This window comes from Symphalangus syndactylus, chromosome 21, assembly GCF_028878055.3.
Source record: "Symphalangus syndactylus isolate Jambi chromosome 21, NHGRI_mSymSyn1-v2.1_pri, whole genome shotgun sequence".
Taxonomy (NCBI): domain Eukaryota; kingdom Metazoa; phylum Chordata; class Mammalia; order Primates; family Hylobatidae; genus Symphalangus; species Symphalangus syndactylus.
This window is the reverse complement of record NC_072443.2, coordinates 4,440,540-4,467,794: the sequence shown is the minus strand read 5'-3', so window position 1 is coordinate 4,467,794 and position 27,255 is coordinate 4,440,540. Positions and strand designations below refer to the sequence as shown.

The 27,255-nt window shown below is 35.5% G+C and overlaps 1 protein-coding gene across 2 annotated transcripts in view; it reads left to right on the top strand.

Annotated features, from left to right (window-relative positions):
- Positions 1 to 27,255, top strand: part of EPHA3 (EPH receptor A3) — a 375,121-nt gene that overhangs the window by 218,176 nt on the left and 129,690 nt on the right. For both annotated transcript variants that reach the window (XM_055259775.2, XM_055259774.2), the window contains exons 4-5: positions 22,456 to 22,611; positions 23,295 to 23,630. In XM_055259775.2, coding sequence (XP_055115750.1) covers positions 22,456 to 22,611; positions 23,295 to 23,630 — 492 coding nt within the window. The remainder of the gene's footprint in view (positions 1 to 22,455; positions 22,612 to 23,294; positions 23,631 to 27,255) is intronic.

The following is a 27,255-nucleotide window of genomic DNA, read 5'->3' as shown; positions in this document are numbered from 1 at the left end:
TGATTTGATATTTTGGGTGTGGGGCTTGGGGGTATGATGATAGTTTATGTATCTTGGTTGTCCTGGCTTCTTTCAAATTCTTTTCATTTCAGACTATTTTCTGTTGAATGATTTGACTTCTCCTAAAAATCTTTGCAGTATCCTGGTCCTCAATCATTTGCACATAATAATCCAATAAAGTATCAAAGTTTGCAAGTAAATGGTCAGACGGCCGGCCAGCTTGATTCAGAAAGGTTATGTTGATGGTACCCATGGTTAAATGCATTTCATTTGCAAACACATGCTTACATTCATCAGAAACCTAATTGTAGAACTTTTGCTTATGGAGATGCCAAGCATATTCTATTGACCACGTATAAAAATACAATAATGACACCTCTAAAGAATGGTAGAGTAAATCACAAGACTTGATATTAGTTACGAGTTTTCTTATACTGTCTGTATTTGAAAATGTGTAATACTTTACACAAATACTGTGTTAGTTACATTTAAACAATTTTGTGAAATCAGAACACACACACACATCCTTCCCCAGAGGAGTACCAATGTTGATGTTCTGTAGGCTCAAAGAATGATTGCTCAAATCCACATTTCCTTGGTTTTCTTACTTACCATATGTTATTCAGAATATTTTGCTCTTAGTTATGCTTTTGATGAAATTATTGATCTCTACTATCAGTATTCACCATTTGTCATCTTCTGAATCTCCTTGCCAGTATCACTTATTTTTTCTCCAGGTTCCAAAATGTAGGCAATTTTCTGATTTTCTAGTCTAAGTGCCATTTTCTTCTTTTTCTCCTTTCTTTTCTACTATAGAACCTAATAACTTTTGGGGAGAAAGATTGAGAGTAAAAGAGAGGAGGGAGAAGAGAAGTAGGAGCAGAGACTTATATCATGCCATGACATGTATACTAGGTATTATCAGTGCACATACACGTATGTGTGTATGTATGCATGCAGTTTATTTGTGTCAGTGAATAATAATTACCAATTTTGTATTAGGCAGTATTAGGATATCCGATACACAAGGATATATAGGACATAATTCTCACTGAATTTACAGTGTAATAGGGGCCAAAGCCCTGAAGAGAGAGAATGACAATATAATATACTAAAATAGAAGCATGCACAGATGTTAATACTACAAACAGGAGAGCTGCATAGTCACCAGGGAGCCAGAAAGAGTGGTGAAAAAACTGAAGCTCATGGAAACTAAGCACAATGACTATACCCATCAAAACCCTATCTAGAGGAAGGGCCCTCTCTCGTGGCTCAGTTTATTCTGTCAGGAGAGAGACTTCTGTTTGTGCAAAAACTGGGGACCTCAGATGACCTAAACTGATGCCATAAAATGTTAAAATAGCTCTTCTCTCTTTTAATTTCTAAGCTATTATGTGAATTCCCTACAATTAAAAAATATTAGTGGTTTTCAGTAGAGGCTCATGGTGTAACAACTTGATCTTAATTTGCTTTCTGTAACTAATCTGGAAACTTTTAAAACTCTTGGGCTTGTTTTTAATAAGTAATGGTATATATTGTATATAATGCTATATACAATGACACAACAAAGTGGTATTTATAAATGCCTTACAGGTACCTACAAGCAAAATAAGTATGTATTTAAGCATGACTTTTTTCAAAATGTTCACAATTCTGAGCACAAGACAATTTCTGATATTGAAAAAAATAGAATAATTCTAAGAAGAATGACTTATTCTGTAGTCATTACTAGTCAAAACTAGTCTTACTAGTAATATATAGAAGAAAGATATACATACCTGCAAGTACAAAGAATTCAAATATAAAATAATAAAATAATGGGGGAAACCACATGTAAGTGCCGGCTCCTACAGTTATCTTGCATGACACCCAAGGCTTTCACTTCCTCTGGTGCAGCAGCATTTCAGTGGCCTCCAGCTGTGGTCAGAATAGTGTTCATCTCGTGCTATTCTCTAGTGTCCCAAAGGTGTTTAATTTTCAAGTTATAGTTGACACAGAGGAATAGAATTCAGCAAATGCAAGAGGAACTTGAGATAAGAAACTAAAGGTGACTGCAGGGATAAAGTCTTTGCTTTAGGGGAAACATATTCTCCAATGTAGTCATTGAACCATCTTGTGCCATCTTCTAATCCTGGGAGATGAGTGCTAATAGATGAAGAAGTCTATTTACTCTAGGATATGAGATTTTAAATGAAACAATCCCACGGACTTTTTTTTTTTTCCTACATGGCAAGATTTTTTAAATCTTTGTTTACACCTAATTATATGCCTATTTAGGATCTTGATTAACAAAAATTAGATATTAGATTACCAGCAATGAATGTAGATGTAAAACACCACAAAAATATTTGAAAGTCTTTTATAACTCCTGAAAAATTGTTACTGGAATATTCAAAATATTACTATTCACCAAAATTACCCTATTCATGTGATGATTATGTGATGATCTATCTCTATCAGTAGTTGCTATGTATTCCTCTGTAATGTGAAATTAAGAAGATTTCTAAGACAGAATCAGTATCATCTTGGCTATTGACAAGTCAATCCTGTGTGTATAGTAAGTGATATAGGAAGAAATGATGGGCTATGTATGTTTTATGAGAGACTGCCTTTTTTTCTCTCTCTCTCTACAACAAAGTTCACACCACTGGCCTGTTGTGTGACGCTGTTCCTGGATTTCAGTATATTCACACATGTATGTGGAGTAAAATATAGTTAAAAGTACATGCATCCCTTGTTAAATTGACCCAGGAACAAATTGTTAGCATTTTTAAGGTTCTATGCTGCGCACATAATGGAAGCAGCATGTGAGTTGCAGAAGGAAGCTCTTTTGGCAAGTCCATCTCCACCATCCGTTGGCTTTCAGATCTGAGAAATGGAAAGGAGCATGGCAGAGCCTTATAAACCAGTGGGGACAAAAGAGCATATTTAGAATTATAAATAAAGGTACTGTACATAAAATTGAATCCTAAAATATGAATTTAATAAATGCCTTAATAGCAACAGATTGAACGTTGTATTACTTTTGAAGAATAAAAAGAATGAGAAAATTTGGTTAAAATAACATTCTATAAATAGCATTAAGCCTCTTGATAAAAAGTCATTTACAAAACTGAGCTGCTGCTTCTAGTATCATGGTATTTAGATGTATAAAGATGTTGTCTTCCATTACTTTAATTCTATAATACCTTATGCAGTGTGGAAATGAATTATCTTGTTTCTGAGCTTGCATTTGGTATAAAGTTAACTTTAGAAGTTTGGTAGAGTTGTATAAATTCTGGTACAGATTATTCAAATGAATCTACTTCAGTGGAAAAATCCATGGAAAAATAGTAACTGCGCACACACACACACACACACACACATACACACACACATAGAGAGAGAGAGAGAGAGAGAGAGAGAAGACAGTATATACTTATCGCATTCAAGAGAGTTTCCTATTTGGCACAATGGAATTATTCAAGTATCCATTGAGTCTTTGGAAATAATGCTATGATCACCTAAAAGAGCCTGCCAATTATTGCCATATGTGAATGTGGTTTTTATAATCTGGATACTTATGCCCTAGGATTTGGACTAATAGCTCTAACCTTTTACTTCTCATTAACTGCCAGAAAAACTATGAGACAGAGGAGACATTGGTCAGTGTCAACATGATATAAATTTGGACAAGTGGCTGAAAGTTGAGAGGATCAGTATCACCTTAGCGATGGTGCTGTACTTACTGAGAAAAAAGACTGGGAAAACTAAAGTATTTGAAAGTCATACATGTTTGGAAACTATGTAAAAGAAGGTTCCTTCCAAAAGTGAGGACGAGGTGTAGAGGGAAGGCAGCCAGGTTTGGAAGTGTTTGCTAGTGCACGTGGCAGCCTAAGAAATAAAAATTTATAATTGCCAGTATTGGGAGTGGGAAGAGTGTACCTGTATAAAAAAGCAGAGCAGCTTTGAGCTACAAAGTCAAAGGTAATCATTTCAATTACCCCTGAGGAGATCCATTCAGCTTTGGTGCTTTTACCAGCAAGTACAAAGATTTCAGAGAATGGTAAATGTATTAGATATATGTGATCAGATGGCCTGGCATATACACCAAGAACCAAAAGCAAAAATTGCTTTGACTTGTCTAATTTGTTTAAGTTATCTAGACATGATATATCTATGGAAATCTAGGCTCACAAAGTTGGGTGTGGCAAAAGACTTGCCATATATCTATCAATAACATACTTGGAAAAGAAGGTGCTGTTTTGTGATGTATCTTTGTGAATTATATTTAAAAAGTATAATTTTAACAGGAAAGGATGTTGGCATAATATTCCAAGAAAAAGCAAATGTCCAATACATCTCTAAAAGTAGAAAACTAAGAAAAGGCAAATGTGGTTTAATATTGCCTAAATATATTGACACATCTACCTACGTTGCAGATTTTGGAAATGTTTATACACAATATGTATTTATTTATATAAATGTGTGTCAATACTTACTAATTTATAATATGCTAATGTGTATTAGAGAATATTTATACTCACATGTAATTCCTACAAAATCCTATTATAAAGTTTTTACTATCCCAATTTTACAGACAAACTGAAGTGTGAGGAGGCTTTGTAACTTATTCAGTTACATGTATAGTAACTGGCAGAGCCAAGATTTGAACCTGAGCAGTCTGAACCTGGGCTCTTAACCATTAAAATGTGCAGATCAAAATAATATCTGCTATTGATTTACCAGCATTGAGGATGCACTTTAAATTGTTGGTCCAGTAGTCATGACATGATTTTTGTGGATGTGATCATGATTTTTTCTTTTTTCTTTTGTTATAAATAGTATTTATTAGCCAACAACAACAAAAAAGCTTATATTGGAGTCCTTAAAACACAGGTTTTCTATTTTTGAAGACAAGTATCTGGTTCATGAAGAAATCAAAGCCAGTATTCTGGTTTAATAAGCACGATATTCTCAGACAATGAATCGCCCAACTCAGTAAACATAGTTTATTTTTCTTATGTATCAGTAATGTGGAAGATTTCCCCAGCAATATTTTATTGAATTATTTTTACATAGAAATTATGTATTTCTAGATCATGTTGGCTTCTCTAGAAACCCATATTTTTGCTAACCAACTTCATTTAGTGTCAATAAACAGAAGCCTATGTGACAAAGAAAACTAAATGTGGCATTTTTCATAACATGAAAATATTGGAATCCATTTTTTTTGCAGTACAAATACTATAAATACCACACAATTTACTACAGCAAATGCTAACTTGGCATTTCCTATTGGCTAACTCAATGTAACATATCCAAATTATAACTCCTGTGCCTTTGCTCATGTAGCCATTCCTTCCGTAACTCCAAAAAATAGGAATAGTACCCAACTGCTCAATGCGGAACTTTAGATGTCAGGGTTTTTTTTTTTTTTTTTTTTGAGACAACATCTCACTCTGTCACCCAGGCTGGAGTACAGTGCTGCAATCTTGGCTCACGGCAACCTCCACTTCCCAGGTTCAAGCTATTATCGTGCTTCAGCCTCCCAAGTAGCTGGGATTACAGACGTGTGCAACCATGCCGTGCTAATTTTTTTGTATTTTTAGTAGAGACGAGGTTTCCCCATGTTGGCTAGGCTGGTCTCATCCTCCTGAACTCAAGTGATCCACCTGCCTAGGCCTCCAGGCACTGTGGCTCATGCCTGTGCTGGGATTCAAGGCATGACCCACAGCTCCCAGCTAGTTTATTTTTTTTATTTTTTTATTTTTTATTTTTTTAACTAGTTTATCCAGATTTATTTTTTCTACTTCTATTGCTATATCAATGACAAAAATTACATATATTTAACTTATACAATGTGACAACTTCTTATACATATACACTGTGAAATGATTACCAAAACATATCTGTCACTACACATAATTATCAGCTTTTAGATGTCATTCTATTTTTTTATAATTTCAACTTTTATTTTAGTTTCAGAGCATACATGTTCAGGTTTGTTATATGGGTGTATTGTGTGATGCTGAGATTTGGGATATGAATGATCCCATCACCAAGATAGTGAGCATGATACCCACTAAATTTTCAAACCTTACCCACCTCCCTCTCTCCTTGCCATTGGTCCCCAGTGTCTATTGTAGCCATCTTTATACTCGTGAGTACCCAGTGTTTAGCTCCTAGTTATAAGTGAGAATGTGCACGATTTGGTTTTCTGTTCCTGCCTAATTCACTTCGCATAATGGCCTCCAGTTGCATCCATGTTTCTGCAAAGGACATGATTTCCTTCTTTCTTATGGTTGCGTGGTGTCCCACTGTGTATATGTACTATATTTTATTTATCCACCACTGATGGGCACCTCGGTTGATTCCATGTCTTTCTATGGAGAATAGTATTGTGATGAACATAAGAGTTCATGTGTCTTTTTGGAAGAATGATTTATTTTATGCTTTCTTCCGCTTTGCACTCTGCATCATCTAAAATCTCCATATCATCTACATAATATATCTCAAATAAATACATTTCTTTCTATGTCCATAATCACTTCTCTACCTATGTCTTATGATTTCTTATTTAGATTATTTCAGTAGTTTCTCATCTGTTCCATTCTTGACTCAGTTTAATACATTTTCCCGATAGAAGCAAGCATAATCTCTTTGAAATGTAAATCTGATTATGGTGTACCTCATGCATGAAACCTTTCAATAACCCCTGATAACACTTAATGTAGAAAAACAAGCCACCTTAATATAAGCCTGAAGACATGGCATGGCCTAATTGGCCTGCATGTGCCACCAAACTAATGTGAGGCCCTCATATCATTTCTTTTCCAGCTATACTCTTTTTCTTTCACTTTCATTTACTCTCCAGTTCTTTCCTGCCTCAAGACTTTTACCCTAGAATTCTCTGCCTTCTACTTTATTTTTTCCTTTTACATATCATGTGAATACTGTAGTACTTTGTATATATCACAGAAAATGATAGATCTCTTTTAAAGGTTAGACACTGTACATGCCATAAATATGATTCAACTGGAAATTCATTTCTTTTCTATGCCAACTTAAATGTTTATTTAATAAAAAAAGTTTCATTAGTAAATGTAACTCATATTTTCCTTTATTTTTGTGATATCTTCTTTAATATAATTAAGATTTGTACACAGTTAAGCTATTATATATATTAAGATTTTTTTAAAACAAAATCTTTAATATAACTAAAGATTATATTAAAGAATAAAAAATTAAAATATAATTAAAGATTTTGTTTTAAATAAATGCTTATAGGACACTGGGAAGTCCTTTTTTTCTGGTTTTAAAATGTGATTATGATGATCATTAATTATATATATTATTATATATTATCTACATATTACATATATTATACAGAGCTGTCCCTTGGTATCAATGAGGGATTGGTTCCAGGACCCCTGAGGATACTAAAACCCATGGATGCTCAAGTCCCTTGTATATAATAGTGTTGTATTTGCAAATAGCCTATTGCATGCTTCCATACACTTTAAAACATCTCTAGATGACTTATAATACCTCATACAATGTAAATGCTAATAAGTGGTTGTTATACTTTATTCTTTAGGGAACAATGGCAAGAAAAGGATCTCTACATGTTCAATACAAGTACAAGCATCTTTTTTTTGAGACAAGATCTTGCTCTATTGCCCAGGCTGGAGTGCAGTAATGCAATCGTGACTCACTGAAGCCTTGACTCCCCTGGGCTCAGGTGATCCTCCCACATCAGCCTCCTGAGTAGCTAGGACTACAGGCAAGCGCCACCACACCCTGCTAATTTTTGTATTTTTTGTAGAGATGGGTTTTCGCCGTGTTGCCAAGGCTGGTCTGGAACTCTAGAGCTCAAGAGATCCACCTGTCTCAGCCTCCTAAAGTGCTAGGATTCCAGGAGTGAGCCACTGCACCTGGCCCTTGACTAAACATTAAAAAAAAAAAAAATTGATCTGTGGTTGATGGAATCCATTGATGCAGAACCCATAAATACAGAGGCCAACTGTATTTCTGTGTTTAGTACCTAATGAAACACATAAATATCTTTACAAATTTGTCCATCCTCTTCCGGTTTTTTTTTTTTTAAATTAGGAAACTTCATGATGGATTCATAGCATGAGACTGATTGTTTAAAGGGAAATTAGACCTACTAAGATATATGTGTTTGGTTGAACCAAGTAATTGGGCATCGGACAAGTGATAATGGGGAATTGCTGTGGAGAGATGAAAGAGGCCTCCATTCTTCCCTGAAAGTTTTTTGGTTGCCTTACATAAGCCAGTCATTCTAGTACATGGTAAGAAATAAAGGTAAATAGAAGAAAGATGCCCATGAATTGCACTTACCTTATCTATCACACCGCAGTAACATAATAGGAGTGGGGTTTTAAGCACATGTAGAGTGTGCTTTCTACATGTGTTTCATGAAAACATGATTATAATGTCAGTGTTTAGAGTGACCAGATTGCCTTACAAGATATATCAATTTTCAACTGAATATAGCACACCGTTTTAGAAAGAAGATTTTCAGGTAGTTGAAATTTTTATCTGGCCTGTAAACACACAGACTATGAAATGTTAAGGCAGTTAGAAATGACTGCTAGAATATGAGTTCGAATGATTTTATATAATACTTCCATGAACTTGCCTAGTTATAAAAATTTTCTTTTCACATATATCCCCACACTAGGTATCATCAAATGAACTGTAAGTGCTAAGAAACCAAGATTTATTCAGAAGGAAAGTGGTACAGATGCTATCATATGTTATACTGAGGGCACATTAGATGTACTATTAGATATATTTTTCCAGTTCTAATTGACAAAAGTGTTATTGGTTTTTAAATACTTTATTTAGTTGTGCCAAATATATAATCAAATTGGTAAGTGCAGTTGGGGGACAGTGTGGAAAGTTTTTTTAGGCATCTTTTCTGAAGTGCATCAATATACCCCTGAAAGGCTTGAGAACTGTGCTTTTTTTTGTTTGTTTGTTTTTTTCTGTATTGCTTTCAGATACATGGTACGGACACATAGTAGGGCGCTATATCTGTAAATGCCATAAACTGTTTCCGATCAAAACTCAAAGAACTTGGGAGGCTGAGGCGCATGGATCACTTGAGGTGAGAAATTTGAGACCAGCCTGGCCAACATGGTGGAACCCCATCTCCACTAAAAATACAAAAATAAGCTGTGCATCGTGGCTCTCACCTGTAATTCCAGCTATTTAGGAGGCTGAGGCAGGAGAATCACTTAAACTCGGGCGGCAGAGGTTGCAGTGAGCCGAGATCATGCCACGGTACTCCAGCCTGTGTGATAGAGTGGGACTCCATCTCAAAAAAAGAAAAAAAGAAAAAAAAAAAACAGAAAAATCTCAAATAATTTATGCAATCTCACTTTATTACTTTATTCTGTCAGACGTTAAACACACTCCACTAATTTAGGAACATAAAATGCTTTATTTTTTCCCTCTACAGAATAAAGTTCCGTGTTTCGACTAATAACATGTAGTAGACAGTCCATTACATGGGAAGCAGGGAGATCCCCCCCACAAAATAATTCAGCCCACAAATACCTTTTCAGCAGGTTTGCATAAAGTAAGCATTCTCTACTCCTAATAAGGTTTCTTTCCATCAGAGCCAGTCACTTGACTAGACCTCTAAGATGTTGAAGAAAACTACTGCGAAACTAACAGTCACTGGAAAGAGATGAGGTAATCAATTTCCCTGTGTGCCTTGGAAGATCTCTCTATCTTCATAGTCACACTTCCATTAAATTGGTTATGTTATTTTTACAGTGCAGGATTGCATGTTAATGCTACATTAGTTGTCCTTTTACAGTTTTACATGAATAAGAAGAAATTGGATGCAAACACAGAATACCTATGTCTTGGAAGCCCTCAAACATAAGTTTCATTTCTGTTTACAACTTAAATCTTGGGATAAACAGCCAATGCACTTAATACCTTTAAGCCCTAATCTTCTCCTCAGGAAAAAGAGATAATACCAGTCTCACAGAATTGTTATGAATATGGAATTAAAACACAGGTGCAATGCTAGGCATGGAGTAGGTGTCAGTAAATGCTGCTTTTTACATTACATGTAGGTATGAACTGTTCTCACCAGGTACATGGTTCTGGAAAAGGTGATGTAAACATTGTAGTTCAATGTGCCTGGGTTTTCAAAGGCAACAAAATGTGTGCCGCTGTCTAAGATGTAACAATCTCGGGGAACTAACTCCCTTTCCCACCCTCTTCCCAATCCCTCACCTCTTTAGGTCTCATTATTTTGCACATTATAAAAAGGACACAATTATCCTGAATGAGTATCTCAAGGCAATCAATGAAATTCTAAAAAGTAACTCCAAAGGGTTAATGGAATATGTAATTATCTCTACTAAGAATTAGGGTGATGGTTTAAGTTAATATATAAACATACACACATACCCTGGGCGTGTCCATTTTAACACACACAGACACACCAATTCTCTCTCTTCCTTCTCCCTCCCACTCCCTGCTCTGCCCCCCACCATCCTCTCCACACTTCTAGGGGAGCAACACTGAATACAGATGATCACGTCTGAGATTATGTGACATTTCCAGATAAAGCGAACAAAAATGGCAGAGATCCTTCTATTGTTCTTCCTTATGGTCCAGATTCCTAATGTGTCCCAGTTATTTCTACTATGAGTGTTTTATATTTGCCAACTATAAGCAATCCATCTTAATATTTCCAATATACTATTTTCTCATCTTTTCTCCCATTCCTGTCCTCCCTTTAAAGGACAGGAAGAGAGAATTTCTTCCTCTTAAATGGATTTAATCATTGTATTCCTTTTATTACAATTCATCTTCCAAGTTGAAGGTAAAGTTTTAGAATAACATAGTGAAGAAAAAAATGTTTACCTCTATGTTTAGAAATTAACCATTTTAAAGAATGTAAACCTGTTATAGTGCATCTTAAAGTTTTGGGATATTTTATTTTCATAACACCATTAAATACTACTATATATTGCTGTGGTATCTGCCCATGAGATTGTTCTATATACTTGAGAAGTTTCTTCCCACCTTCACTGGGGGAGGGGAATATTTTTGTGTTTCTGACATGCAAATTTCAGTGAATATACAAATCTGAAACTTTATAGAGGCAAGTTTTTAAAAATATTTTTTTCTTAGAAAAATACTTTTTCTTGAATAAGATGGAACTCATTTTATGTGAAAATCAAATATATAAATGTTTCTGTACAATTACAAATATTTATGTCTTTATAGTTTCAAAAAAGAGGATTCTTTTAACACATTTGAAAAACTCATTCTGTCAAGTTTTGTTGATCCCCTAAGCACTTATTTATGATGGTTTTTGTGTTTTCCTTGAGAAATCCATTCTTATCTATTTAGGGAATAAGTGTCAGGATACCTTAAGTAGAAATCCCATTTCTATCTTAGAACAAATACTTACCATAAACATAAAGATAAATAAAAAACAGACCCTAAAATTGCACTAACTCTTACTTTATTTTTCTGTTACCTGATAAATGTCTGTCTGCTATGAAATTACTCAAAGCAAATATTGAATACTTTTAAATGATACACCTCTCCTAGTTGGTAATATTATGTGATAATAAAAATCCAATGTATAAATTATATATCATAGGTTTATTTTAAATCCATTGGCTTTTTAACAATAATATTATCACATAAGTCATTTTAATAAATTTCAAAAAATAAAATGGGGTGGAAAGCTGATAGGACGGTATGAAATATTAAGGTGTGAATTTGAAAGCTGCTTTAATTCCTCAGAATAGAAATGTGTTAATTTAAAATAAATTTATCTAAACAGTAAAGCCAATTTAAAGGACTTATAATAAAATGCAATGATGTCACCATTTTTCAAAGTTCCAGTTTGTCATCTTTTATTTGCAGAGTGGATAATCAACAATATAACTAGGAGAGCAAACAATTGCACATTGTATTTTGCAGCATCCACAGAAATTTGTCTTTTATCCCTCTAAATTTTCCACTCTGTACAGGTTTTCATTTAAATCCTGGATTTAAAAAAGTGCTATCTTCTGTATACATCTTACCAAGTGGGGACGCAATTACTTAATCTGGAAAGTGTGAAAATTCACGTTAGTGGACTATCAAAATTTTCTGTCAATTATAAATTCCCTCCATGTTGCAAGTTTTTGAAGGGAAAAAAGCAAGAAGAAAAAGGAAGCTCTAGGTCAGTGAAATAGAAGTAAGAACAGACAAAAACTGTGGTGAGTGGATGTTTGTGCATCTGTATGTGTGTGTGCAGACACAGAGTGAGAGACAGATATGGATATGCAGATGTTTGCCCCACAGAGTGTGCAATGTAGTTACATACTTTACATGTACATAACTGCATGCGCATGCACCCAAACCTCAGGTTATACAAACACATATTCTTTGACTAAGATGTTTTGATTTTTTATTGTGTATGTGCAATAATTTTACTTCTAAGAACCCTTTAGCTTTTAAGTTTATGAAATAAGTGATCAAGTTAATGTTTGATGAATAAGAAAGTACAAACAACAACAACAAAATTATATATAGATTTTTATCCTGCCTTTTTCCCGTAAAAATATTGTGAGCCTCTTTCCATGTGAGACATTAATACCATTATACAAATGTATGAGAATAGCATAACTTATTTATAAAAATGTGTGAACATAGCATAATTTATTTAGCTGCTTTTCTAATTTAGGGCATCACACTTTTTTTCTAATTTGCCAATTTTATAAATAGTGTTGCTCCTATAACTTTATGTAGATGAACATACCTAGGACCTAAGTGTTCTCCCTACATTCGTGTACAACATTGTTCCTTTAGAAATTACAGCATCTAGGTTTTCATCATTTCTATCTCAGAGTCCTTCTCTGGGTGACATTGTACACTCCAAAATTCAATTTATGATGGTAATTCTGTTTATCTAAAATTAAATTATAAAGGTGGATATTTGGTAACCAAACCTCATGTTCTAGTTATGATTCCAAATCAGCCTAGGAAATGCTAATTTATAGTAGAAAGTATTCAGATGTAGTAGTGATTTAGCATCTCCAAAACTCCTTTCTAGGAGTTTTCCTATATATTCCAATGCTGTTCTGATATTTAACAAAACGAACAAACAAGCAAACAAAACACTTCAAAGAAGCTTTTCAGCACTATTCTCAAAAGCTTCTCCAGGCTGTCTGCTAATATATTCTGAGTATAGAGTTGAGCTCTATGCATTTTGACGTTCACCTTAATAACATCTTCATAAATAAGACTTTTTGTCCCATTCTTGCTCTGGCCCTTCCCCTGTAATCGTCTGCTCATTACATGCATATTCTGTTAATTGATCTCATTCTCTGAGCACTGATCATGAAGAACAGAAAACCCAACTAGTGCTACTCTTAGGACATACAGTCCCTTGAAAGTGGACAGCCAAAAAGCTGGCAAAACACGACCATCCTCAGGACCAGAAGCTGTTTTAACATTCTCTTTGTGGCGAATGTACATTGGACATGTTTTAGTGTTACTGGCACCTGTCTTGCTAAATCTGATGGAACAACAACAAACACAATAAAGCTTTGTTACTAAGCTATCTTTGAGCCATACTAGACTGTGATTGATTTTGTTGTGTTTAATGGTGTGGTGGCATTTTGCCTTAGGCCTTTTTTATTGAACAGTGGAAGGAACAGAAGAAGGAAACACTTGATCACTTTGTAAATGCTGCACATTGCAGGCAGAGTTTAATGACTGAACGTAGCCACTTCCAGTGTATTGAAATGCCTGGGCCTTGCCTCAAAGCATTGTACCTCTATTCAGATGGCAAAGAATAGAGTTCCTGTAACATTGTGGAGTGCAGCTCATTTTGGGAATAAACGGTTGCTTTGACCTTGTACAGGCAAATAGACCCTGTCAGGTCTGGAATTGCAAGGCCAGGAAATCATCTGTTTAGTCAGTGCTGGTTCTAGTCATTAGTTTGTGTTTATGGCTGGGAATTGCTAATACAGCCCTGTGTGGAGGGAGCTAACATCTGAATACTAAAAGAGACCTATTTACCAACAGCTTTATTTTTTTAATTTAAAGTTAATTCAAATTGAAATGAGCCTTTTAACCCTTAATTAGGACCATGTTTCTTCTAAAAGTCAACCACATTAGTCAACTGGAGACAAAATTCACTTTGCAATTCAAAGGCTGCCTTCTTTCTTTCAACAGTAGCCACCATGGTTTACTAAGTGCATTTGTTTCCCTTTCACTATGGTAACTTTACCCATTCCCTGTATCAGCATAGTTCAAAGTCATCAATTACAACTGTGACAAAAATGTGTTATGTGCTTTGGGAATGAGGCCAAGATTCTATCTGGAAGCTCTTCCATAATGATTATTCATTGTATAGGTAGTGCTCATAACACTCCCTGTTTCGAACTCGTTTCCATATTATTTTTCAGAGCTGGCAGTTTGCTATTTTACCCCCATATGGGCCCACAGTGTTTAGTTCCTGTTTTATTGTTTCCCCTTCATAAATATGAAATCAGCAGGTTCCCAAAATATTTCTAATTCATCCACTACAAATTGGTATTATTTTGGCTTCCTTCTATTATCTTACTCATATTTTTAGTATTTCTTAATAGAAAATTAACATTTGGCAAAGACCTCATCTAATGTATTTCACTGTGGCCCATTCTGGCTGTTTTTTAAAATAAGTTTTGGCGTTTGCTCAATAATGAACAAGCATACCGTCACTAACTCGGCACTTAAGCTTGAAGAGCTGAAGACTAGATTAGCAAGAAAAGGGCAAATAAAACCTAATTGCAGGCAGGGCAGGGTGGCTCACACCTGTAATCCCAGCAGTTTGGGAGGTTTAGGCGGGGAGATCTCCTAAGGTCAGGAGTTTGAGACCAGCCTACCAGTATGGTGAAACCCCACCTTTACTAAAAATACAAAAATTAGTAGGTGTGGTGGCATGCGACTGTAGTCCCAGCTACCTAGGAGGCTGAGATAGGAGAATTGCTTGAACCAAGGAGGCAGAAGTTGCAGCAAGCCAAGATCGCGCTGCTAACTCTAGCCTGGGTTACAGAGCAGAGTGAGACTCCGTCTCAAAAAGAAAAAAAAAACACCTCACTGCACACTAACAGAAGGAAAATGTGCTCTCTTTTCAGTGGTCTTTTTAATGCTGTGCTTATTTTTCTTGTCATTAAAAGAGAAAATATAGTATCTTATATTTTTAAAATTAGAAATAATTTTGATTGATGTTATCAAATTTGATTTTTATGTCAATTCATTCCCATAAAATTCACAAACTTCTAAACATTCTGCACAGTGTAAAATGTGAAAAAGGGATGACTATCGTAACATATAGTTTTATTATGTTATTGGTTATGATGAAAGTAAAACAGGGAATTGTTTGGCAGTCAATGTGTATCATTCAGTCCATTTGACTATAAAACCAATATGCCCTTTGTATATACACTACTCTGGTAGAGGAAAGCACTGCAAAATCCATCATTTCTTTTTCAAGTATATCTGTTCTAAGCCAGGGAAGAATTTCATTTTCTTGTTCTGTTGCCGTATGACATTTTATAATTTCAATGGCTAATTTCAATCCTTAAAGCAGTGATGAACATGAAGATAATTTGTTCTTTTATCTCCACTTAGAAAGTGTTACTAATCCTACAAATTTAGGCGTACAGGATATTAACATTTTAAAGTGTCTAGGCTAAGAAGAGTCTTTAGAGACAACTTAGTCAACATCTGTCATTTTTTAAATGAGTAAATTGAAGTCCTGATAAGACAACTGGTTGCAAATGATTCACTCACTTTAAAAATTCATCTCATCCACTGCTAGGTGCTGGACGGTGTGCTAGATATAGGGTGCACAAAATGAATAGGAAATAACTCCTGTCTCTGTATGGCTCAACGTCTAATCTGGGAATACATAATTCCTTAGAGTAGAACCTTAGAGTTATTTATAGAAGAGGAAGTCACCGTCTCAAACACCTCATTAAAGTTTGAAGATACCTGATCAGTAAATCTAAGCCAACACCTATTTAATAGGAAAAGCTAGATCAAAACATGCATTTCCCACTTCCTAGTCCAGTGCTTTTCCTCTAACATGCTGAAGACAACTTGAAGTATTGGGATAAAAAGAAGAAATTTCAAGAAATTTCTTAGTGAAGATAACATATAAATGACATATAAAAACGTATCTTGCAACTCCAATTCTCAAGTGAGAAGATCCATTTATAAAATAACCATGATATGAAACTGATCTCCTTTTTAAAAGCTGGGATTTTGACTTTTATTACTATAAGACACAATTAATGGTTGTTTTCATTTTTGGGCTGCTATATCAAAATACCATAAGCTGGTTAGTTTATAAACAATGGAAATTTATTTTTCCCTGATCTGAAGGCTGGGAAGTCCAAGATCAAGGGGCCAGCATATTCAGTGTCTGGTGAAGACTTATTTCCAGGTTCATAGATGGCACCTGCTAGCTGTGTCCTCAGATGATAGAAGGGACAAGGCAGCTCTCTGGGACCTCTTTTATAAAGGCACTAATCTACTTCATGAGGACCCTGCCTTCATGATCTAAACCTCCCCAAGATCCCACCTCCTAAAACCAACATATTGGTCAGTAGATTTCAACGCATGTATTTTAGGGAAACACAATCATTCACATCATAGCAAGTGTCTAGGTCATTTTAGGAAATCGATACATGTTTGATAAAAGTGAAGGAATGAATTCAAACATTATGTGAACAAATACAATTCCTAGCAAATCCATGATGATATCTAGTAAGGCTTGAGAAGGTGCTGCCTTCCATTTTAATTGTTAACTTAGACTCATGGATCATCTTACCTGAATATGTCAACACAATATTAAAGATAAGAGTTCCTGCCACAATTAACTAGTTTAAAAATTTTCTTACAAAACGGGAGAAAGCATCTCTGGAGCCACATAAAAAGGTGGCAATTTGCTTCCACTTGAAAGATTTTAAACTATTCAATCACTCTTTGGTTTTGCTATCCTGGGGTTAAGATCCATGAATAATTTTTCCCCGTCTTTGACTGACAAGAACATTTACTACTGTATTACCTGAGGGAAGACGTAAATCAGAATTGTGTCATTTTGGCAGCATCTTTTTGATATGTGTGTATCTGCCTTAGTTAAGTGTTGATTTAATAGCTGGTCTCCACTACAGACAACTTTGACTATACAGCTGGGGCTTTTTACTTTAAAATTTGTCTCTGGATAAATCTTTTGTCCACCCTTCTTGTCTAATCTCTTTTTTCTTTGGTATTCTCTAATAAGTTGACCAGGACTTATTTTCATTAACAAAAGGAAAGAAAGCACATTAATATATCTACTTTTTATTTCCTACTTTTATTCTCTTGTATGTGCAACCTCCTTCAGCCTATAAAAATGCTTAAATGAGAGAAATGTGTAGATCGTTACTCACTAGTTTTACATTCAAGGAAGGAAAGGAGATGTTTTCAATATACAATCATTGTCTTTGCTACTATAAGCAAAGATACACACACACACACACACACACACACACAAACATAGATGCTCCTTAAAGTCTTTAATACTCTCAGGAGGCTTTTTTGAAGGATAAAGAAGGCATGACGGACAGACAGGTAATTGAGCACAAGTTGATTTACTGCAAGGGAGAGAGATTACTTATTGATGAGATAAATTTAAAAATTGGCTTGTTATAGAAAAATACATTTACAGAGATTGTTTCTTTATAAAATAATAATTTTATACATTCTCCAGTCATATTCTCAAATTCGTTGAACAGTTTTGGTGGAGAATTGAGATACTACTTGAACAAGAAACGGAAAATTTACTTATATGCCTCCCAAATACAGCACGTCACTGTCATCCTATTCATGAAATTGAAAAATTCCTACTGCCCTTCCAACTAAAAGGACACTTCCTCATCTGCCCGTATCAATGTTAGACATCAAATAGATAGCAAATCCTAGAGAAAGGCTGGGTGCAGTGGCCCAAGCCTGTAACCCCAGCACTTTGGGAAGCTGAAGGGGGAGAAACACTTAAGGCCAGGAGTTCAATACTAGCCTGGGGAATATAGTGAGACCTCATCTGTACAAAAAGTTTTAAAAATTAGCCAAGCATGGTAGCATGCACCTGTTGTCCCAGCTACTTGGTAGGCTGAGGTGGGAGGATTGCTTGAGCCCAGGAGGTGGAGGCTGCAGTGAGCTGTTATCATGCCTCTGCACTCCAACCTGGACAGTCGGGTGAGAAGAGCAAAGACCCTGGCTCAAAAAAAAAAAAAAGAAATATCCTAAATCCTAGAGAAAGACATGTACAAGAGAGCATTAGCCTTTCTTACATGTTTTCTCACTTGGAATAGATGACAAAGTCTTGCAATTTTTAATTAAACAAAAGTTTAAATGACTATTTTTCAATTTCATATCAACAGTTTAGAATTGGTAGAAAAATAATTTGTGTTTTAAGGAAGCAATTTGCTTTCAATAACTGATTTTTATAAAATTAAAAGAAAGATACATTCCCTGTTCGAACTATACCATTGAATTTCTTTGTTATCTTGGGCATGCTGTCCTTTCCTTTGGTGCTTCAATTGTACAGTCTATAAAATACACAGACTGATACCTACACTGACAATTTCAATAGAACTGTGATAAGATTTAATTGAGATGGTACATATAAAAGTCCTACAGAAGAAGTAAAGCTATCTACAAGAATTAAAATGTTATTTTAGAATCTAGCATTTTACTCTGCATATAGTTGACATTAAATGACTATCTATACATTTGTGGTTAAAGCCTATCAGCTAGTTATCAGGTGTCAGATGATGCAATGTCTGTCCCTAAACTGTGTGTCACTTAATTTCTGGACTTTAGTGAACTCAGATGTAAAACACACTAAGGATCTTTTAGCTTCATTAAGCTGTTATTCTATTTAATTAGTACATCTCAACTGAATTTTCTATTCATCTCTCTATGTCACTCAGGGATGCTATCTGCTACAAGTAAAAGAAACCTAGGCCACAGTGACTTAAACAAACAGGGTATTACCTTTCTGACATTATAAGAAATCTTGAGATTTGTGGTTCCTGGATCAAGTACAGAAAACACATCATGCTGAATTTCTTGGCCTTTCACTCATGATCACCTGTAAGCTGCTGCAATTCCAGCCATAATGTCCATAATCAAGGCTGGAATAACTTGGCTTCAGTTGCTTTTGTACCATCTTGTTAGAAAACGAAAAGGTGTCACAAATATGTTAATCAGACTTCTGTGTACATTTCTTTGCTCACCTTTTTGGCTGTAACTTTGGCCGTTCATCTCTAGCTTCACTGGTCTAAGGAAGGAAGGGTTTGGCTGGCTTCATCTGTGAGCAAAATCAGGATTCTGCTGGCAAGAAGGAAGCAGAGTTTGGATATTGAATACCAACACTACTGGCCATATAATTCTGTGTAACAGTTTGTATTTTTCATGTTGATTTATCTGTCTATCGAATTATGCTACATACTGGCCACTTCTACTATCTATGTGTGGTCTTTCTCAGATGGCACTCCTTCTGTGCAGTCTCTTCCAACCACCAATCGCGATGGAGCATTTGCTCAGCATGATTTGTATCAAATGCCCGCTGCCCACTTTCTATTGCAAGGGCCCTTTGGGTATGGGCAGAATTAGGGACATTTTTGCTTTTTTGGGAATCAAAGAGCCCAAACAAGAACAGAAGTTTGACAAATATTTATTTATTTATTTATTTATTTTTGAGAGGGAGTCTTGCACTTTCGCCCAGGCCGTACTGCAGTGGCGCTGTCTCGGCTCTCTGCAAGCTCCGCCTCCCGGGTTCACGCCATTCTCCTGCCTCAGCCTCCCGAGTAGCTGGGACCACAGGCGCCTGCCACTGAGCCTGGCTAATTTTTTGTATTTTTAGTAGAGATGGGGTTTCACCGTGTTAGCCAAGAAGGTCTCCATCTCCTGACCTCGTGATCCACCCGCCTCGGCCTCCCAAAGTGCTGGGATTACAGGCGTGAGCCACCACGCCAGGCTGACAAATATTTATGAAGCTGTATGTATATGTGCCTACCTATCTTTTACTGTTATTATCTCAGGGTTATTATTTAGTCATAATTGGATAAAGTCTAGTGACTAGTTTGAGTAGCATTCTTAACTTTTAGGTTTATTAACTGTAGCTACCTTCAAGATACTATCAATAATCTTGATAATTTGCGCAGTACCTAGGAAGTGATTATGTGACTCTCTTTTCAACTATCATATAGTATAGCCATCTCTAATAGTAACAAAAAGTGACTGAGTGTTTAGTGAATACCTGTATAGCAAATGTTGTAAAAACCATAAAAGTCTCAAATGAAAACACACAGATGAACTTACAAGCAAACAAAATAACAAAGTACTTCAGAGCACAGCAACTTAATCCTTTAAAGACTCAGCAATGCCCTCTCACAAGTTTAATGGCATTCAATGATGAGCTAAATAGAAAACAGAATTTAAGTGCATAGTTTGTTTACATACTTTATATCATTTCCCCCTTAGGCAATATGGTATGAGATATGAGTGGAAGTGTTTAACCAGTGCTTAAGCACAATATTTAAAAAATTATAACATGGCCGGGTGTGGTGGCTCACACCTGTAATCCCAGGACTTTGGGAGGCCAAAGAGGGTGAATCACGAGGTCAGGAGTTCGAGACCAGCCTGACCAATATGGTGAAACTCTGTCTCTACTAAAAATACAAAAATTAGCCAGGCCTGGTGGCGCACGCCTGTAATCCCAGCTACTTGGGAGGCTGAGGCAGGAGAATAGCTTGAACCTGGAAGGCGGAGATTGCAGTGAGCCGAGATTGTGCCACTGCACTCCAGCCTGGGTGACAGAGTGAGACTCCATCTCAAAAAAAAAAAAAAGAAAAATTATAATCGTTAGGGCAGTAGAATTGACTATATGGAATGATCTCAGTGTGACACCAAAAGTTGTTCAATATATTGGAAATTGTTCCTACAGCAGCCATTCTTGGTAGGAACTAGAAAACAGTAAGACTAGATTAATGATTGCTATCATTTTAACATTTCAAGTTATTTCAGTAGTTTATTTTGGCAGTGTATTTCCCTTATCTTATTTTAAGAAACTTTCAGTAAGAAGATATTCTACCATGGATATATTGTGTTTCTTTTCAGAAACATGTTTAGTGATTATAAGTGTTGATTTGTCCACACAGGTTTTACTTTAATGCAAATAATCTTCTCTTCACAATATGAAGTTAATATAAGAAAATTCTAGAATGTAATGACCATCTGTAGGGCCCATTCTATATATAAGTTCTGTAAATCATCAAGTCTATATAAGTTCTGTAAATCATCAAGTCCAAATGTGGCACTGAAATTGAGCTTAAGAAGTTTTAGAAATTATTGACTTCCAAGGATGATCTTGAATCTAAAATTTAGATCCCAAATTCCTTCTCAAATGAATTACTAGAGACTTCTTGGAATTTTCACTATGATTTTAGTTCTCAATGTAATTATAAAAATGCATCAAAAGAAGTAATGCAGCATTTTGAATTTGCTATCAGACAAAATGAAAATAATATAGTAGAGGCAGATTAGGCATATCTCTGTAAAACAGTAAATAGATGCTGAACACTAAATTATAAGCTGAAATCAATGTTCGATAACCAGTTCAGTAGGCTTACAAAAACCATTTTATGCGGAGATATGGCCAGAAATTAAAAAGATAACACAGTTATTAAAAGAGCTGTCATCTAGTAACAGTTCAGAAGTGTATTAGTTTAAACAGGAACTGTATATCCCACTGTATTTCAGATATAGACAAAGGAATATATTTAAATCTTTATTTTAGGCCATTGCCTAAATGGTAGGAGGTAAGGAAAAATACTGTCAAGACAGAAAAAAATATTGTAGCTCATGAAAATTATTTATCAAGAATCTTAAAAATACACGGGAAGCCATGATCTCTTCTTTCAGTTGCTTACACTTTGTGGGACGAAGTTGTACCCACAGAGCAATTAGAAAACTAGTCAATGTTAATATACTGCTTACTGCAGTGCAGATAGTATACGCATTGCATCATGTTTTAAAAAGGGAATTACTACATGGTGACATGATTTTGCTTTATTTTCTCCACAAATAGTCCAATGCCAAGTAAAGCTGTGAAAACACAAGCTGGAAATTTCATCGTACACTAGTGCCAAAATAATCTAAATCTTGTGTGTGCGTTTTTATTCTTAACATTTGGTGCAAATTCAAGCATATATGTAGAAAAACTACAGTAGGCTCTATCATTTGCTTCTGTAAGTTTTTAGAGGAAAAAACTTGATTTTTATTTCTAATAAATTCATAGTCGAACTTACTTAAATCTGTTTTACATATTTTCAAAAAAAATTATCACAGACTTTTAAAAGAGAGTTATTTTGTTTGTAGCTTGTCGACCAGGTTTCTACAAGGCGTTGGATGGTAATATGAAGTGTGCTAAGTGCCCACCTCACAGTTCTACTCAGGAAGATGGTTCAATGAACTGCAGGTGTGAGAATAATTACTTCCGGGCAGACAAAGACCCTCCATCCATGGCTTGTACCCGTGAGTAGTTCTGCTGCAACCCATGCCTCCATGTTTGTTTTGTTTTCTGCTTGTTACTGTGCTGTTTGTTTTTGTTTTAAAGCGTTTGGCCCATTTCCTTCTGTTGCCTGTGTGCAAATTGAAAGCTTTCTCTGCTTCACTCCCCATGCTTGGCTCACCACAAATGCAACATTTATCACACAAAATGAATTATATTTTAAAGCACTTCCTGCAACATGACCCCCAGAAAGAGAGAACATTTTCTGTGTCTTGTTTAGATCCTGCATTACATATGACAGGATAGGGGAGGTTATAGACAGGGGATTTATGTTTTTACATTTCTATTCCCTCTTGCTGTATGTTGGTCATAGGTCATAGGGAAAAAGGACTAAGATTTATAAAACTAATACTAAAGTTTTCATAACTATTCACAAGGGTTTTGAACATAGTGGTGAGTTACTTTGTTAGACTTTGTGAATGTATCCTTACCCTTGAGTCAAAACTCCCCCATACACAGCTTGGGGAAGACAGTGTTCTTGAATCCATGTGTCTATAACCTCATGGATCCTCTAAGGATGAACTGAAAGTTGATAATAAAGAAAGGATAGTTATTTACCTCTTTCAGTTCCATTGTAAATTATCTATTTCCCTTGTAGTAGAAGAGAGAAGTGAGGCTCATTAATCTTTGTTGAACTACTTTGCAGGACCTCCATCTTCACCAAGAAACGTTATCTCTAATATAAACGAGACCTCAGTTATCCTGGACTGGAGTTGGCCCCTGGACACAGGAGGCCGGAAAGATGTTACCTTCAACATCATATGTAAAAAATGTGGGTGGAATATAAAACAGTGTGAGCCATGCAGCCCAAATGTCCGCTTCCTCCCTCGAAAGTTTGGACTCACCAACACCACGGTGACAGTGACAGACCTTCTGGCACATACTAACTACACCTTTGAGATTGATGCCATTAATGGGGTGTCAGAGCTGAGCTCCCCACCAAGACAGTTTGCTGCGGTCAGCATCACAACTAATCAGGCTGGTGAGTACATACTAGATGCTTCTTACTCCTATCATATCAAGTCCGAGTAACGGTTTTGACTCTGGGTGGAAAACTGGGTGGAAGGAAAAAAGGATCTGATAGAGCCCCAGGATTTTGCCTTCTAACACATTTAAACAGTTATGGCACATTAAATAATTTAATTATTCAAGTGAGAATAAACCATATTTGTTAGGTGATTTTTAAACTAGTTTATACCCATTGTTTCCCAATTTGAAATCCTTAAATATTTGAGGCTCTCAGATAGTAGTAGGGGGGCTCCTTGGGGGAAATATTTTTATATTTCAGAGAATTTAGGCAATGAATCTCAGCTTTAAAAAAAGTTATGCAGGATGTGAAAAATTATAAATATCTTCAGCTTAGTTAAAACTAGATATTCCTTTGTTATTTTATACTTCTAAGAAGCTCTGTGTATTATAACTGATACTTACAAATCTCTGCTTGCTTAATAATAACTATGTAGATTACTTATGGATTTTACTTGTGAGATTTTAATTGTGAATCTCTCGAACATATAGGTGGATTATATATTACATAAAAATAATGCCCCTTTGAAATATAACAATCATTTTTCAATATTGATAACTGATAAATGAGTAATAAACAGTTTTCTTTTGTATTCAAAATGTCTTATACAAAGTTAAACTGATAGGTATTTGTTGTGCTTAATTATTGCTACAAAATGTCATAATTAGGTATACATTCCAAGAAGCTCAATTCAGAGATATTATTGTCTTATTTTTACACACACACACAGACACACACACACACAAACATTGGAGCCAAAGGGAGAGGGAAGAGAGAGACAAGATGCCACTCTGATTCTCCAGAGAACTACAGATTCTCCGGTTCTCTCCCAGGTGGGGTCACCTCTGAGCTGGTTGTCAAGATTGAGTATAACCTCGGCTTCTGCTCTTCATTTGGCTTACATTATGGAAACCCCTCTGGTCTCTGGTGGGAATCACCCTTTGCTCTGAGAATATCAGAATGTGTCCTGGATGCTATAGGCAAAAGGAAACCAGAGATGACTAAATTATCTTATCACTTAGGTCTTCTAGTAGCCAAATGATGAGCCAAAAAAAGTCACCACATTCTGTTTCCATCACTTGGCTTACTCAGAAAGGTTAGTTCAACCAGCAAAGACACATGGTAAGTGTCATCTACAAAAGCAAGTATGCTTCACTATGACTCTGCTGGTTGTTAACATTTTCATCTATTTATCTACTGGTTAAATGTAGTTCTAGCTATTCCTGCAGGTTATTACAGAAATGCCTCTCTATTGGTTAATTTCTCAAATACACTGAGTAGCCCCCTAAGCTCAGTATGTCAGGTCCATCTCCATTCTCCCCATCATTCAGCAACCAAAGGGATAAATCCTTGCATAAGAGGGGTATCCAGAGGCTTTGGCTAGCACCTGTCTTTCTTGAGGGGCCTCTGTCTTCCCCATGCCAATGGATAGATATTTTAAATATCAGCCATGGCAGAGTCCATCCATGTTCAAATACGTATCTTTCTGATTCTAAATTTCTCTTTCATTTCCACTTTGCTTCTGGTCTCGTATATTGATGAAAATCTTGTATTTTTACATTCCTCATGATGATAAGTAAACTTAATTTGTGGAAAATACATGAATTTTAAATGAAGTGCAGTGAATCATTATTTTAATCTTGCTCACTGTATCTGTAATTTCTCCCACTTGGAGCTGGGTCCCAGACCAACCATTATATGCTTTGCTTTGCTTCAGTTAATGGTATTTATACTTTGTAACTAATGATATTTAAAAGTTTATAACAGGTTTATTTAACTGTCTTCTATGGGAAAAAATGAGTACTGCAATACTGTTGCGATATATTGCATGATTATGGCTTCTCATCTTCAGAGAACACAGGAATTTTAACAAATTATAATCATGTGGCAAATGGTTTTCCGGAGCCCTATATTTCAAGCTGATTTACTACCTTGTTTAAAATCGTAGCATCAATCTGTGTTATAATTATCTCTTAAGTCAAACAGAATTGTATAAAAACAAACAAGAGCTCCTTATTTCCTCTCTTATCATTCCCCTCTGGCTTTCTGACAATGCATTTATCAGGAAACTAATAGTTCCAAATATATACAGTAAATGAATCTAGGTAAAGTGGCAACCAAGACCAGGCCAAGACATTAAAAAATAAATGAGGTTGATGCTTTGGCCCTCCCAGTTACAAATCACAGTTTAAGACAGATTCAGCAAAGGTGATATAAGTTACTTACCCTAGTCTCTCTCCCATTTAAAAAAATCACAAATGTGTTTATAATATGCACCACCAGGCATATGTCTGTATCATTTTGTGTGCCTGGGGAGATAGAGGTCTTTGTTCTATCTTCAAATCTCCAGGGTAAGATATATAAGCATGATTAGAAGCAATGCCTTTTCTGAAGGGAGTGTTTCTTTGTTTTGCTTTATTTTTGTTCTTGTGAAGGTTAATGGACTGGTAGCCTTGAAAAATAAGCTCCCTAACACTGGAAGGATATGGCTGTGACAGATATGATGCCAGGGTGTTTAAAATCCTCCTAGCCTCTATCTTTGACGTGGATATAAAGGGGAAGCATGAATGTGTCCCTTTTAATTTAGTTTGTGAGATCGAGTTTGTTGATTCTTCTCTTGATTACATTGTAAAAGCATTGTGATGATCAAATGATAAGGCACCTTCTAAATTGTAGAAGATTATGTTGTAAATTCAGATATTAGTTCTCAGCTCTCAATACTTTCACAAAGTATGTCAGTGAGATAAGAAAGTAGGCCTCCATATAAAGATTGTATCTGTGAATCCATCAAACAAGTAAAGAAAGAATTGCAGATTACAAAACAAAAATCTTCAAACTTACAATAACATAAATTGCTGCTTTTTGTTTTCTTTCACAGAATGAGTATATTCATCTTTTTACTTCTGAACAAAAACAATCATTCCACTAGTGGAATATGCATATCTGTTCATTCTTAACTGCCATTATAGAATCTGCCCTTTTCCACTATTCTATAGCGTATAGTGATCTCAGACTAGAATGAGGAGCACTAATAGAGAGTTTATGTGGCCTTGGGGTTTTGAGGTCCACCTCTACTCTTATTTTACTACTTGGATGAACTGAGATCTGAGAAGCTTTTTCAACATTTCATCAAGACAGCAAAGTTCTGAGTAAATTGACATTTCCTTCCTTTTCCAGTTTACCCTATTGGAATTCAGCATGTGTGTGTACAATTTATATCATAAAATTGGATAATTCATGTGTGAAAATATTGCAATAGTGTACATTATGCCTATATACCTTCATCCAGATTTCTCCTGGATTAATAATTTATTCTACATGCTTTATCATTCCCACTCCATCTCTCTCTCTATGTAAATGTTACTTATTTCTGAACCACTTGCAGATATTATGCCCTTTTCCTCCTGAACACTTCAGTGAGAATTTCTTAAAAACAATAATGCTTTTACAAAGTCTGAATATATTTATTAAAATCAAGACATTAGCATTGTTCTGTACTATAATCTCATCTGAAGATACAAGTCAACTTTTGTTCATTGTTTCACTCATATCCAAATGGCAAAAACAAATTGATGTTCTG